We start from the raw sequence: 15,000 nt of genomic DNA on the forward strand, positions 1-15,000 counted from the left end.
TTGCTCTACTGCCTAGGCTTGCCACTACTAGGTCACCCTTTCTGGCATTGTCATGGCATACTTCACTGAACACCGCATAGCTACCAGACGGCTGTCCAGGTGGTGTTGGTTGTGCACTGTTGACCAGGTCACTACTAGCAGTTGCCTGGGCAGAGTGCAAATGATAAGGTAACTGAGGCAGAGATGACGTGGATGCTGAATTCACAGTCAGCATGCTTGAGGACGTTCCCAGTGGTAAGTGTTGCGGCTGTGCAGGCTGACACTGGTCCGTGCAAGTCACAAGTGCAAAACCTTGTTGTTGATGTTGGTGCTGCTGCTGCTGTTCTTCCTGTTCTTGTTGATAGTGGTGGTGCTGGTCTGCAAGTACCTCATCGGATGAAATCGAACTGCCATGATCACTTTTTCCGTCTGCAGCAATAGAACCATCCGCAGACGTCAAGCCACTGTTCTCTGCGCTGGTGTCCGTGTTACTGTAGGAAAGAGCATTACCGCCATTGGCTGCATTTCGAGCATCATGCTGCTTGGAGTGCTTTCTAAGCGAGCTTGGGTGTGTATAGCTCCTCGTACATCCTGCTGCCTTGCATTGGTAGGGTTTACCATTCGTGTGCACGTGCATGTGCTTATTTCGATCCGAGCAACTTGAGAATCTTTTCTTACAGTCCGGGAAGGTGCAGGGAACCGGCTTTTCCTTTGTGTGGACTCTGTAGTGTATCTTCAGGTTTTCGGATCTTGCGAATGCTTTGCGTGAGCAGTCTTGATGATCGCAGACAAAGGGTTTTTCACCTGTATGAACTCGTATATGGTTAACAAGCTTATATTTGGCTTTGAATCCTTTGGTGCGTGTACACTGGTCCCAGTGGCAGATGTAGACATTGCTACCCTCCTGTGTGGGATGTTCGGTAGTGCCCTGTTGCTGGAGATGAACGTTTGTTATGTGCTGCGCTAGTTCGGTGACACTATAGAAAGCCAAACCACACAAGTGTAGACCGTTGTTCACACGCCATTCGCACAGACTTCTGAGTTGTCCGCCAAATATTGGAGAGGCAGAGGGGTTGTCCGATTGATACTTGTCGCCTTGTGATAGATTGTTCAGTGGGGTCTGTGGAAAGCCGGCGTGCATTTCCACAGGATTGTTAGAGCTGGCCATACTGCCGTGCATTGCTGGGACACTATATGGCAGGTATGCTGCTAATGTCTGATTACCACTGGTAGCAGTGGCATGGACGTTGTGATTCATTTGCTGGCCAAAGGGACTGGAAACCTGGGCTGGTGATGACATAAGACCAATGGTTGGTTGAGGATGTGGTGGGAGACTCATTGCTGACTCCACTATTGATGATCTTTGGAGTCCCTCAATACTACTTCTAGTCTCTCTGAAGCCACCCGTGTTGACCGGTTGTCCAATATGGCTGTGCTGCTGATCAACAGGCTGCGGTTGGTTCGCAATAGGCTGTGTCAAGCTAATGTTCGAATCAGGCTGTACTGGACCGACATATGTCCCTGCAGCTTGCAGCCCTGCCTGCACCTGTTGATGTGTCCCATCGAATGCTGTGTTACGTAGCAAAGCAGAAATTGACAATGTGCAAATAAGATATTAAAGATAGCAATTGTTTTATACTTGAAAACACTGACTGAAGTGGTCCTGCCCCGTAGATGTGTGTTTAGTTTACAATAGTAAGTTGTCCCTCAGCACAGACTTAACAAATTAATGGTACCTGCACTCGCACACAGACACACACACACACACACACACATATCATGCACACACACACGGGCACACAAACACACATGCAAACCACACACACACACACACATGCACACGCACACACGTGAACATATACACACATGCATGCCAGCACACACCAACATGCACGCACGCACGCACACACGTGTCATACAGGTACCGTTGAAGCAGAATGTACAATGTACATGTACACACTGCTCTCTGAAGTAGCCAAGGACCTCTTTCTACATGGCTGTCAAGGTCCGATATAGTAACTGGCCATGCTAAGCTGCTGAGGTCTGACACCCTAGTATGTGCATGTACATTCCGCTAGCTGCTACATCAGATTAAAGTGCAGGTCGGATAGTGGACTTTGTACCATGCCTATCGTTGTTCAGCCCAGTCTTCCCATCAAAGATTCGCTAAGACTAAAAATCCTACCATGAGTGACAAACTAACTGTACTTCTCATTATATACAACTATATTCCACCCTATAGTCAAACTTACTGCACGACTGTATACATAAGGCTGAATTACAAATTCAAAGTCATACTGCGAGGTAGGCCTTGACGGATTATGCTAGCATAATTTTTCGCATAATTCCTACCAAAATCGAATAATCGGATAATTCGAGGCAAATTGCATACGAATCGCATGCATAATGGAATAATCCGCCTGTTCGCACCAAATTCCATAGAGTTGTACATGTTCTACAAGTACAAGTAGATACACCAGGAAGTCGTAGGTTTACGACTCCCTTGATAACATGTCCAGTCCATTACAATCAGTGATGGTCGTAGTTACAATTGTAGGTCGGACGGTGCGTTGACCCCGTTGAACTTTTGCCACTACAGTACAACGCCCTATAAAAAAATCCCCTGGTATTTTGCACAGAACCATCATATACATTAGCAGCATATGTGAGCATAATGCGGCATAATATGATAACTTTTAGCATAAAAATAGCATAATTCTGCAATTTTTTCAGCAGTGCGAAAAGCATAATCCGTCAAGGCCTACTGCGACGAAAATTAGATCTTCATTTTCGATTGGTTATACACAGCCATGAACATACCAAAAATTCACTGACAAATTCTTTTTTTAATTTTATAGAAAGGAAAAAGTACCAAGGAACTTAGTTACACTATAATGTCCACTAACACCACCAGTTACTAAACAATGCACCCATGCGATAACTTTGCACGACAATGACCAATGGTACTGACGTTCTACAACTAACTGGCTATCAGCTCTAGCACGCCTCTGATGCGCATTCCAACAGCCTTCCAAATTGGAAGGTTCTAAGTTATATGACAACATAGATTGGAAGGGGAACTGCTCACTAAATCCTTATACAAGGCTGTTGGGCTTTCCTGCTGATTTAGTTTCATGCAATATTGACCAACCTTGAAATGGATTACGTTGTACAGGCATCAGTAGTGCAACTAGCATTCTCTAACTGCACACACACCTCCACCACTCGAGCAGCATCACATAAAACATATAAAATTTCATATGATCGGTTAAAACTGTGAAACTCAGAGTTACAGAAGAAACGCTTTTCGTCCCTCTCAAGTGTGTGTAAACTTTCATATAAATATTTTCGGTTCGCCTGACCCTCGGCTGGAGGTCGAGTTCTCGGCATCCGCAGGAACGCCCACCACCCTCTAGCATCAAGGCACAGATGCAGCTCCTAAAGCTTTGGGAGGTGTCTAGATCACACCCACCACAAAGTAGTCAAGCCACATTCCTGAGACCATATTACGACCGTTAATCTAACATATCATATGTTGGGCTTCAACATACTAATTTAACTTGTAGTGCCTTGGTCCATTGTTTTGCTATAAAATGATATAAATTGATCCTTGGCTCTCCATCCCAGTCCATTCTAACAGACTAGATAAACATTTACCCTGGCTTGGCCAGACGGGGATTAGATGTAGTGACTGTGTTCGACAGCTTCTACTGACTGACTTAGACAATTCCATGCCGTGATTCACAGCCTATTTCACACACACACACACACACACACACACACATACACATACACATACATACACACACACATAATTATATACACACACACATACACACAACACACACACACACACAACACACACACACACACACACAACACACATATGGAGTCCCATACAGTCTAGACTACCAGAACTAGACAATTTACAAAGCAAATAATATATCGGTGCAGTAACCATGTCTAGCAGGATAATATTCTCAAGTTGTTATCCGATACCGGAAACTAGGCCTTGACAGATTATGCTAATATTTTCGTGAAATTATGTTTTTCGTATTGCTGAGAAAATTGCAGAATTATGCCATTTTATGCTAAAAGTTACCGTATTTTCCGGGGTATAAGCCGCACTTTTTTCGCTAAAAATCGGACCAAAATCGCCCCTGCGGCTTATACACCGAATATGCTTGCGCGAATGAATGCTTGGCATACATCAGTATGCATGCTGACGCCATGTGACATGTCATTCGACTCAGCTTCGCGCCTGTGTTGCTATCCTGGCAATTTTACTAGTTTTAGTGCGCGGGCTACACCATACGGTACGCGTATACGGGGACTCTATTTTTCATAATCTGATCTAACATGGTATTTAGCTCCATAACCATAATAATAGATTTGTAGAAAGGCAATTTGTCAATGAGTGTGAAAAATCTTGGTTTGTGGGTGTGGCTTATACTCCGGATACCAACTTTTAGTCAATATTTTGCCTCAAAAAGGGGGGTGCGGCTTATACCCCGGAAAATACGGTATCATATTATGCCGCATTATGCTCACATATGCTGCTAATGTATATGATGGTTCTGTGCAAAACAACAGGTGATTTTTTTGTACAGGGCGTTGTACTGTAGTAGCAAAGATTCAACGGGGTCAACGCACCGTCCGACCTAGCTACGACCGTCACCCTGGTCACTGATTGTAGTGGACTGGACATGTTATCAAGGGAGTCGTAAACCTACGCCTTCCTGGTGCATCTACTTGTACTTGTAGAACATATACAACTGTATGGAATTTGGTGCGAACAGACGGGTTATTGCCCTCCCCTTGGCTAAAACGTCCTCCCTTGTACGCTCTCCACTCTTTGTTGCTTACTCTGCTTGGCTTGCGCTGCCCGCTACTACGCGCAATGCCAGTACCCTGGACGCATTTAAATCTGCTCACTAGATTCACCATCACCTGTCCCTCCCATGCTTCTCCGTCTTGACCATTACTTTTCTTCTTTTCTTCACCATGGTTGGTTAACACCCACTTCTCCCGTACTGGCTGATTTTCTTCTCATGCCATGAGGTGTTGTCTATAATAATAATAATAATAATAATAATTCAAAGGATCTATCGGGAAGTGAACTGCCTGAAAAGAGAAAAAAACGCCAGACCCACCAGGACTCGAACCTGGGACCCTGCTTGTCATGAGCAATGCTCTAGCCACTGAGCTATGGGACCAGGCTGAACCTAGAAGGCGCTGACAAGTTTTTCACTCCAAAGGCAGCTCACAACACGTGCCACACATACTGATGGCACTTGGGTCTTTTTCCCTCCCCCAGGGGACCAACCACGGTCAGTTTCTGGAAACTACCAGAGGTGAAAGAAAGTGATTAAATTTGGAAAGGATTGGGAGAACTTCAAATTCAAAGGATCTATCGGGGAAGTGAACTGCCTGAAAAGAGAAAAAAAACGCCAGACCCACCAGGACTCGAACCTGGGACCCTGCTTGTCATGAGCAATGCTCTAGCCACTGAGCTATGGGACCAGGCTGAACCTAGAAGGCGCTGACAAGTTTTTCACTCCAAAGGCAGCTCACAACACGTGCCACACATACTGATGGCACTTGGGTCTTTTTCCCTCCCCCAGGGGACCAACCACGGTCAGTTTCTGGAAACTACCAGAGGTGAAAGAAAGTGATTAAATTTGGAAAGGATTGGGAGAACTTCAAATTCAAAGGATCTATCGGGGATTTTTTTCTCTTTTCAGGCAGTTCACTTCCCCGATAGATCCTTTGAATTTGAAGTTCTCCCAATCCTTTCCAAATTTAATCACTTTCTTTCACCTCTGGTAGTTTCCAGAAACTGACCGTGGTTGGTCCCCTGGGGGAGGGAAAAAGACCCAAGTGCCATCAGTATGTGTGGCACGTGTTGTGAGCTGCCTTTGGAGTGAAAAACTTGTCAGCGCCTTCTAGGTTCAGCCTGGTCCCATAGCTCAGTGGCTAGAGCATTGCTCATGACAAGCAGGGTCCCAGGTTCGAGTCCTGGTGGGTCTGGCGTTTTTTTCTCTTTTCAGGCAGTTCACTTCCCCGATAGATCCTTTGAATTTGAAGTTCTCCCAATCCTTTCCAAATTTAATCACTTTCTTTCACCTCTGGTAGTTTCCAGAAACTGACCGTGGTTGGTCCCCTGGGGGAGGGAAAAAGACCCAAGTGCCATCAGTATGTGTGGCACGTGTTGTGAGCTGCCTTTGGAGTGAAAAACTTGTCAGCGCCTTCTAGGTTCAGCCTGGTCCCATAGCTCAGTGGCTAGAGCATTGCTCATGACAAGCAGGGTCCCAGGTTCGAGTCCTGGTGGGTCTGGCGTTTTTTTCTCTTTTCAGGCAGTTCACTTCCCCGATAGATCCTTTGAATTTGAAGTTCTCCCAATCCTTTCCAAATAATAATAATAATAATATTACTACTTCGTAATAATAATATTCCAATTTTATGCGATTTGTATGGTATTTACCTCGAATTATGCGATTATTCGATTTTGGTAGGAATTATGCGAAATATTATGCCAGCATAATCTGTCAAGGCCTACGGGAAACACATAATCCCAAGGCATTATGTACAGAGCATACAAGTTGGAAAACGTTTGACTTTCGTCACTTACCCTGTACAGTAGCCGGCTGTAGACCTTGTGAGTCCAAGGGCGGAAAATACTGCATCGTGTAGCTGGGTAGTTCAGCTCCCGTCATCCGCCGGTAGCCTTCTGCTTCTGACGTGGTCCGTGAGGAAGACATTCCGAACAGAGAGTTGGTGACAACTAGGGCAGTGTCAAACAGCCAACGGAGTCTCTGGAACTTGGCTGTACTTTTTCCCCCACAATGGTAGCCAAAACAAATGGGTTGACAGAGAACAGCAGCAAGTTCTGGTCCGGGGAATACGGATTGAGACAACGCAACGACAAGATAGTCCTGATCCACGCCAATACAGGAGGATGACTGCTGGTGTCCTGCAACGTAAAGAAGAATAGGAGACGCACCGCTGTGAAGCGTACTCGTGGCCTATGACTCGACGACTGGTACCATCGTGTCGTTCCTCCTTCCGGTCCGAGTCAGAAGATTTTTTTATTGCTCCGAGGAAGCTACGTATGCAGCTAGTGTGTCCTGGGTCAAACGAATGTTCGGGAATCAGCAGAATTATCGAAGCGGACATTGTAAACAGCAATATCAAAACTTATGATATAATATAAGTTCTACCACCATAAAGATATAGGATTCAAAGAGTTAGGATTGAAAGATTCAACACTACAATAAAGTGTAGAAATAACACGAAGAAAGTAGTCTAGGTGAAGAGTCAAAACAGCATGAAAACTAAAGGGTGGCAAAAATGTTGTAAAATTGCATCAAATCAAGAGATCAAAGAATTTATTTCACACCTTCGTCACCAATACATGTACTAAGGCTGGCAAACAGCTGTAAAGACAACACATTCTCCTTCACTCTTCAGAACACAAAGTATTAGTTCAGGATCCAGCGTAGATCTACGTCTAAGAATGTAAAAAGCTTCTAATTTCTAGCACGGCAAGATGCAACATAGACCTACTACGTGACAAAACGGAGAATACATCGTCAGTCACAACAACTAGCACTGCCCGAAAAATGACACCGGATAGGATGTCGGGACGATGATCGGTCTCCTGAAGAAGACCCCATTCGTGGTTCACACCTCAGTCACCTTTGCTCGCGAGTCTTCTTCATTACCATGGTTACGTCCCGTACCTTGGGTTTGTCAGTGAACTACATGTATGACAAAAACATCTAATGACACTGATGAGAAAGGTAACAGTCATAGTGGTGTGAATATGTGAGTTATTGAAGTTGAGCAGTGACGTTTCAGAAATGTGTAAGTGGCTGCGTTGGATGTTTGCGGACAATAAGAAAAATATTATTCAGTAGTGTGCTCCGCTTCAACAAAAATTGCTAAGCATCAAATCATCATGACAAGTGTACTTCACGAAGAACAGTAAGATCGGGCCCCCAAAGAACGCATGAGCTCAAGGCACAGCCTAGAATTTTTCGAAAATGTTGAACAGCGTTAGTCGTTTTGTTCTTATTCCACGATCATGGAGAGCACCATACAATGCGATTACACGACTTGGAAAACATGCAGAAAATGGTACGTGCGTTCTTACAAAAATCTGCAAAATATCTAGCCTGTATTTGCCCATTTTCCAGCCTAAGTCATGTAAGTCTGATGGTTCTGTGGTATTCAGTTAAAAAAAGTGTTCTTTACCGAAGTGACTTCTACGCCTGATCTTACTGTACATACACATGCACATGTACGTGTATGTGGCAGCCCTGAGCATGCCGCTATGTCATGAATGCTGTGCGAAGGTTTAGCAATATGGACAATGACTCATTCCAAGTCTGTTCATTTCCCTATAACTCACGCAGTTGTGCTGTGCCACAGTGTTGTCTATTTCCGCTCCATTTGTGGTTATTTTTGGCATCATTATGCACCAGAACTCGCTCATTTTGGGTTGCGATACATGTACTTCGAAGTATTATTAGGAACTTTTGAGCTTTTTCTGAAACAAATGGATGCAATTTCAGCAAACTTACTTTTCATGCCCACCACAAGCACCAACACCCTAGCAACACGTTGAAACTTGGCGCTGGAACTGGAACCCTGATCACGTCGTCGCACTGAAAGAAGCCCAGGGCTCAATGCAGCTTTTGCCACCAGCTGAGGAATTTCCGCAGTTATCAATGTGAGACGTCCGGTCGCACTGGCGTTACTCGCTTATCAACACAGCACACTTGTACTGTACTTACTTCCCACCACGACGTACACACCAGTCTCGCCCAGATCGGCGACCATGGATAGGCACAGGCGGATTATGCCGGCATAATTATTGGCATAATTTGGTGGTTGAAAATTTGAAGCACAATTAAACATCCTTTCGGAGGTAGGAGCATGACAACATGATTGTAGTTATAAACTACTAAATCTCCAGACACCTAGCTTTTTCCACCATCTTGTAATTATAACTACAAATGGAACATGCATACATGATGTACTGGAATATGCAAGGCATAGTACCACTAACATTCTCTCTCGTGCTTTATCAGTCTTGCCAAGAAAGACTTCAAAAGAAACGTCTCTAGTTCAGTGCTGCCAAATAATTTTCGCCCAAAATCGGACACCCTTCACCGCCAAGGCTGGCCAGTGGCCACATGGTGCGAATTTTTCTCCTCGGCAAATTTTTTACAGGGGATTCAAAATATCGCCTAACACACCATGAAAAATCGCTTCGTTGCCATGGTAACCCCAAATTTGTCATGAATTTTGTAATGATGAGTGTGGTCGCACACTGACTCTGTACAGATTGTCAGTGCACATGCCATCCAGCCTGATCCAGGCATGTTACTTTGCACTTCCACAGCCAAGCGCTAGCCTTTTTAGAAGCAAATGTACAGTGATGTGTGCCTTCAGTTGCGCTGAAAAGTGAAAGTACAGGACTTCTGCATAGGAAAGTAATGATCTCGGACATTTTGGCTGCTTTTCGGACCTTTCCCTTTTCGGACCGGTTTTCGGAAGAGCCTTCAAAAATCGGACACTGTCCGAAAAATCGGACAGTTTGGCAGCACTGCTACTAGTTACTTTCTTACGATTTTGCCGACGAATACGTCATTATCGAGTATTGTTTTCTGTGTTGTGTTTGCACATGTGTACTTCAAGTACTCCAACACAAATTACCATTCGAATAAGAGGAAGACACCATCTCATTATTTTGAAAACAGATAAGATATGAGTGTTGAAGACTCAGTGCCTAAGGCAAGACTTCCTTCAGCAGTTGTAGAATCTGTTAGGCCAGCATTAGTATTGACACATTTCTGCGGGATGAGCAGATCAGCCGAAAAAGTGAACTAAAAAGAAACGGGTACTATGGTTACTAATTGGAGGGGAAATACCCGATCCTGACAGTGAGTGGGTAGAAACAAGACTGAAGGCAGTGCGGATTAGGATGTTGAGCTGCAATTCTACTGACGCTACATACATGTGGCCAGCATCATGGGTAATGTTAGTGGAGACAACATGCGGAAAATGAAATTGACGAGACATTTGAAAAAGGAACTTCTACAAGTGTGACAGTCGTGTGATTGACTAGTTCCACAGCCTAATGAGCAACATCCCAGCTCCATCTATAATGAAATAACCTTAAAAACATTCAGCGTTGATACGATCATTCAATATCACAAAAGCTATGCACAGCGAGTATTAAACTTGCAGCTGTACACTTTATACCTCTTTTTGAATTAGATATAATAAAAAAATCGTCAACTCCGTAAGACTAAGGAGTTAGCTGGATCTTGATAATAATAACAAAATTGTTTGGTTGCCAGTGATGATGTGCCTTAAAGACCTTATTGACAGTTTTTAACACATCCATTCACGAAGCTGGCTGCAGTGCCATGTTGAAAAGGCTGTTGTTCAGCTCATGAGAACAGTGTTTTCAAGCCGTGTAAGGTGTGTTTGCTAAAAATTGCCTTTTTGGGAGGTGTTTTTGTGCTGACAGAGAGTGAGCGTCATGCGAGGGTAGTACAGAGTGCAGCAAATGTGCTGCATGAAACAGTGTTGGCTGAGCAGTTGTCGAATGCTGTGGAAAATGCTGGTGCAGCTGCATATGCGATGGGAGAGAGCGCTGCTGTTGCTGATGCTGAGGCAAGGGTTCCTGTGCACGTTCCTGTTGTGATGTAGACTGCTGCTGTGCCTGATGGTTGTGCTTCTGAGACACAGGTGATGACTGGTGCTGCGGTGTGTGAGCCACCAGCGATAGCTGTTGCTGCTGTGTGTGTGTGGGCGTCGGCAGCTGATGGTGGTGAGTTGGATAGATTTGCGACTGCTGACATTGGTCATGTGATTCCTGGTGCTGCTGATGCTGCTGCTGCTGATGCTGATACTAATGCTGATGATGATCCGGCTTCTGGAGGTGCAGTTCTAGATGTTGATGATGAGGTTGTTGCTGCAACTGCTGACGTGCTGCCGGGTATTGGAAGTGAGTATGTTGCTGCTGAACAAGCTGTTTGTTTTGAGTCAGTTCTGGCACAGCTGCTGCTTCTGGCTGTGGTGGCGGCGGCTGTGGGAATGTCTGTATGGAACATGTAGACAAGGGATCATTTCTTGTTGCTCCACTGCCTAGGCTTGCCACTACTAGGTCACCCTCTCCGGCATTGTCATGGCATACTCCACTGAACACGGCATAGCTACCAGACGGCTGTCCAGGTGGTGTTGGCAGTACACTGTTGACCAGATCACTACTAGCAGTTGCCTGGGCAGAGGGCAAATGATAAGGTAACTGAGGCAAAGATGAGGTGGATGCTGAATTCACAGTCAGCATGCTTGAGGACGTTCCCAGCGGTAAGTGTTGCGGCTGTGCAGGCTGGCACTGGTCCGTGCAAGTCACAAGTGCAAAATGGTGTTGTTGATGTTGGTGCTGCTGCTGCTGTTCTTCCTGTTGTTGTCGATGGTGGTGGTGCTGGTCTGCAAGTACCTCATCAGATGAAATCGAACTGCCATGATCACTTTCTCCGTCCGCAGCAATAGAACCATCCGCAGACGTCAAGCCACTGTTCTCTGCGCTGGTGTTCGTGGTACTGTAGGAAAGAGCATTACCGCCATTGGCTGCATTTCGAGCATTATGCTGCTTGGAGTGCTTTTTAAGCGAGCTCGATTGTGTATATCTCTTCGTACATCCTGCTGCCCTGCATCGGTAGGGTTTATCATTCGTGTGCACTACCATGTGCTGCTTTCGATCCGAGGAATTTCCGAATCTTTTCTTACAGTCCGGGAAGGTGCAGGGAAACGGCTTTTCCTTTGTGTGGACTCTGTAGTGTATCTTCAGGTTGTCGGGTCTTGCGAATGCTTTGCGTGTGCAGTCTTGATGATTGCAGACAAAGGGTTTTTCACCTGTATGAACTCGTATCTGGTTCACAAGCTTATATTTGAATTTGAATCCTTTGGTGCGTGTACACTGGTCCCAGTGGCAGATGTAGACATTGCTACCCTCCTGTGTGGGATGTTCGGTAGTGCCCTGTTGCTGGAGATGAACGTTTGTTATGTGCTGCGCTAGTTCGGTGACACTATAGAAAGCCAACCCACACAATTGTAGACCGTTGTTTACACGCCATTCGCACAGATTTCTGGGATGTCCGCCAAACAGTGGAGGGGCAGAGGGGTTGTCCGATTGATACTCGACGCCTTGTGATAGATTGTTCAGTGGGGTCTGTGGAAAGCCGGCGTGCATTTCCACAGGATTTTTAGAGCTGGCCATACTGCCGTGCATTGCTGGGACACTATATGGCAGGTATGCTGCTAATGTCTGATTACCACTGGTAGCAGTGGCATGGACGTGGTGATTCATTTGCTGGCTGTCAGGACTCGCAATTTGGGCTGGTGATGACATAAGACCAATGGTTGGTTGAGGATGTGGTGGGAGACTCATTGCTGACTCCACTATTGATGATCGTTGAAGTCCCTCAATAGTACTGCTAGTCTCTCTGAAGCCACCCGTGTTGACCGGTTGTCCAAGATGGCTGTGCTGCTGATCAACAGGCTGCGGTTGGTTCGCAATAGGCTGAGTTAAGCTATTGTTGGGATGAGGCTGTACTGGAGTGACATATGTCCCTGCAGCTTGCAGCCCTGTCTGTACCTGTTGATGTGTCCCATCGAATGCTGTGTTTCAGAACAAAGCAGAAATTGACAATGTGCAAATAAGATAATGATAGCAATTGTTTGATACTTGAAAACACTGACTGAAGTGGTCCTGCCCCGTAAATGTGTGTTAAGTTTACAATAGTAAGTTGTCCCTCAGCACAGACTTATCAAATTGATGGTACCTGCACTCGCACACAGACATACACACACATATCATGCACACACACGGGCACACAAACACCTGCAAACCACACACACACACACACACACACACACACACACACACACGCACGCGCACACACGTGAACATATACACACATGCATGCAAGCACACACCAACATGCACGCACGCACGCACACACGTGTCATACAGGTACCGTTGAAGCAGAATGTACAATGTACATGTACGCACTGCTCTCTGAAGTAGCCAAGGACCTCTTTCTAAATGGCTGTCAAGGTCCGATATAGTAACTGGCCATGCGAATTTGCTGAGGTCTGACACCCTAGTATGTACATGTACATTCCGCTAGCTGCTACATCAGATTAAAGTGCAGGTCGGATAGTGGACATTTTACCATGCCTGTCGTTGTTCAGCCCAGTCTCCCCATCAAAGATTCGCTAAGCCTAAGAATCCTACCATGAGTGACAAACTAACTGTACTTCTCATTATATACACCTATATTCCACCCTATAGTCAAACTTACTGCCCGACTGTATACATAAGGCTGAATTACAAATTCAAAGTCATACTGCGAGGAAAACTAGATCTTCATTTTCGATCGGTTATACACAGCCAAGAACATACCAAAAATTCACTGACAAATTCTTTTTTTAATTTTATAGAAAGGAAAAAGTAACAAGGAACTTAGTTACACTATATTGTCCACTAACACCACCAGTTACTAAACAATGCGCTCCTGCGATAACTTTGCACGACAATGACCAATGGTACTGACGTTCTACAACTACCTGGCTATCAGCTCTAGCACGCCTTGGATGCGCATTCCAACAGCCTTCCAAATTGGAAGGTTCTAAGTTATATGACAACATAGATTGGGAAGGGGAACTGCTCACTAAATCCTTATACAAGGCTGTTGGGCTTTCCTGCTGATTTAGTTTCATGCAATATTGACCAACCTTGAAATGGATTACGTTGTACAGGCATCAGTAGTGCAACTAGCATTCGCTAACTGCACACACACCTCCACCACTCAAGCAGCACCACATAAAACATATAAAACTTCATATGATCGGTTAAAACGGTGAAACTCAGAGTTACAGAAGAAATGCTTTTCGTCCCTCTCAAGTGTGTGTAAAATTTCATATAAATATTTCCGTTTCCCTGACCCTCGGCTGGAGGTCGAGTTCTCGGCATCCGCAGGAACGCCCACCACCCTCTAGGATCAAGGCACAGATGCAGCTCCTAAAGCGGTGGGAGGTGTCTAGATCACACCCACCACAAAGTACAGTCAAACCTCGTTAGGACGAACTTCAAGGGGCTGAACAAATTTGTTTGTCTTATCGGGAGTTCTTCTTATCCAGATGTGACAAAAAAATCGATATGCATATCCATACTTTACAAAATAGTTCACGGTTCGTGTGAGACTTGGTCGGAGCCAGTGGAGGCCGAGTTTTCCGCATCCGCAGGAACGCCACTACCCTCTACCAAGAGTACATAAACCAGAGTGTGCAACTGTGCATATCAGATCTGAAACAGCGCAGTTCGTGCACTACGTCACCCTGATGAGGTCAGCCAAGCCTCGACTTGCGTACAGCTCAAATTTTCATGTTTCATAGCCCGGAAATCAGCCAAGTTGGCTTGATTTTAGACGTCCAGTTTCAGTATTTCGGTGTTTTGTGTGACTGTGTACGCTGCGTACATCCACCGACAAGTAAAGTCACCAGGCTAGCCGTATCAAAAAACTGAAATCAGGGCAAACTCAGTAACCTGCATCACCGCGACTGGTTACGCAACTTTTCACCTTACCTGTGGCTTACCATGCTGTCAGAAATGACGTAGTGCACGAATTACGCCCCCACAGGAACCATCCCGAGTTGCACACTCTGGTTTATGTACTCTTGCCTCTACGGATCAACGCTCTTTGCTTCACAAAACACTTCAGAACTCGATCAACGACGCGAACAGTGTACGCTGAAGCTTGGCCTAGAAAGCACGCATGTCAGTGCGTCTACTACGATTCACTACGTAGATCTATGTACATGTACGTACAATCAATGTATGGACCCGGCTATCGAAAAAAGAAGAAAAAAAAAGACAGCCAGCGCACGCGCACGCACCCAAAGTTCGTACTACGCGCTGATTTTATCCAAATCACACTT

General features: G+C 45.3%; 2 protein-coding genes across 2 annotated transcripts in view; both read right to left on the bottom strand.

The window, feature by feature from the left end:
• LOC135811002 (zinc finger protein ZIC 3-like) overlaps positions 1–7,195 on the bottom strand; it is a 7,610-nt gene extending 415 nt beyond the window's left edge. The window contains exons 1-2 of the mRNA XM_065324369.1: positions 6,611–7,195; positions 5–1,548 (exon numbers count right to left, since the gene is read on the bottom strand). Coding sequence (XP_065180441.1) covers positions 5–1,548; positions 6,611–6,740 — 1,674 coding nt within the window. The 5' untranslated portion in view covers positions 6,741–7,195. The remainder of the gene's footprint in view (positions 1–4; positions 1,549–6,610) is intronic.
• Positions 7,196–9,710: 2,515 nt separating this feature from the next.
• Positions 9,711–15,000, bottom strand: part of LOC135808215 (zinc finger protein ZIC 3-like) — a 7,166-nt gene continuing 1,876 nt past the window's right edge. The window contains exon 2 of the mRNA XM_065321371.1: positions 9,711–12,678. Within this exon, the coding sequence (XP_065177443.1) occupies positions 10,907–12,678 (1,772 nt within the window). The 3' untranslated portion in view covers positions 9,711–10,906. The remainder of the gene's footprint in view (positions 12,679–15,000) is intronic.

The sequence above is a fragment of the Sycon ciliatum genome, chromosome 2 (genome assembly GCF_964019385.1).
Source record: "Sycon ciliatum chromosome 2, ocSycCili1.1, whole genome shotgun sequence".
Taxonomy (NCBI): Eukaryota; Metazoa; Porifera; class Calcarea; order Leucosolenida; family Sycettidae; genus Sycon; species Sycon ciliatum.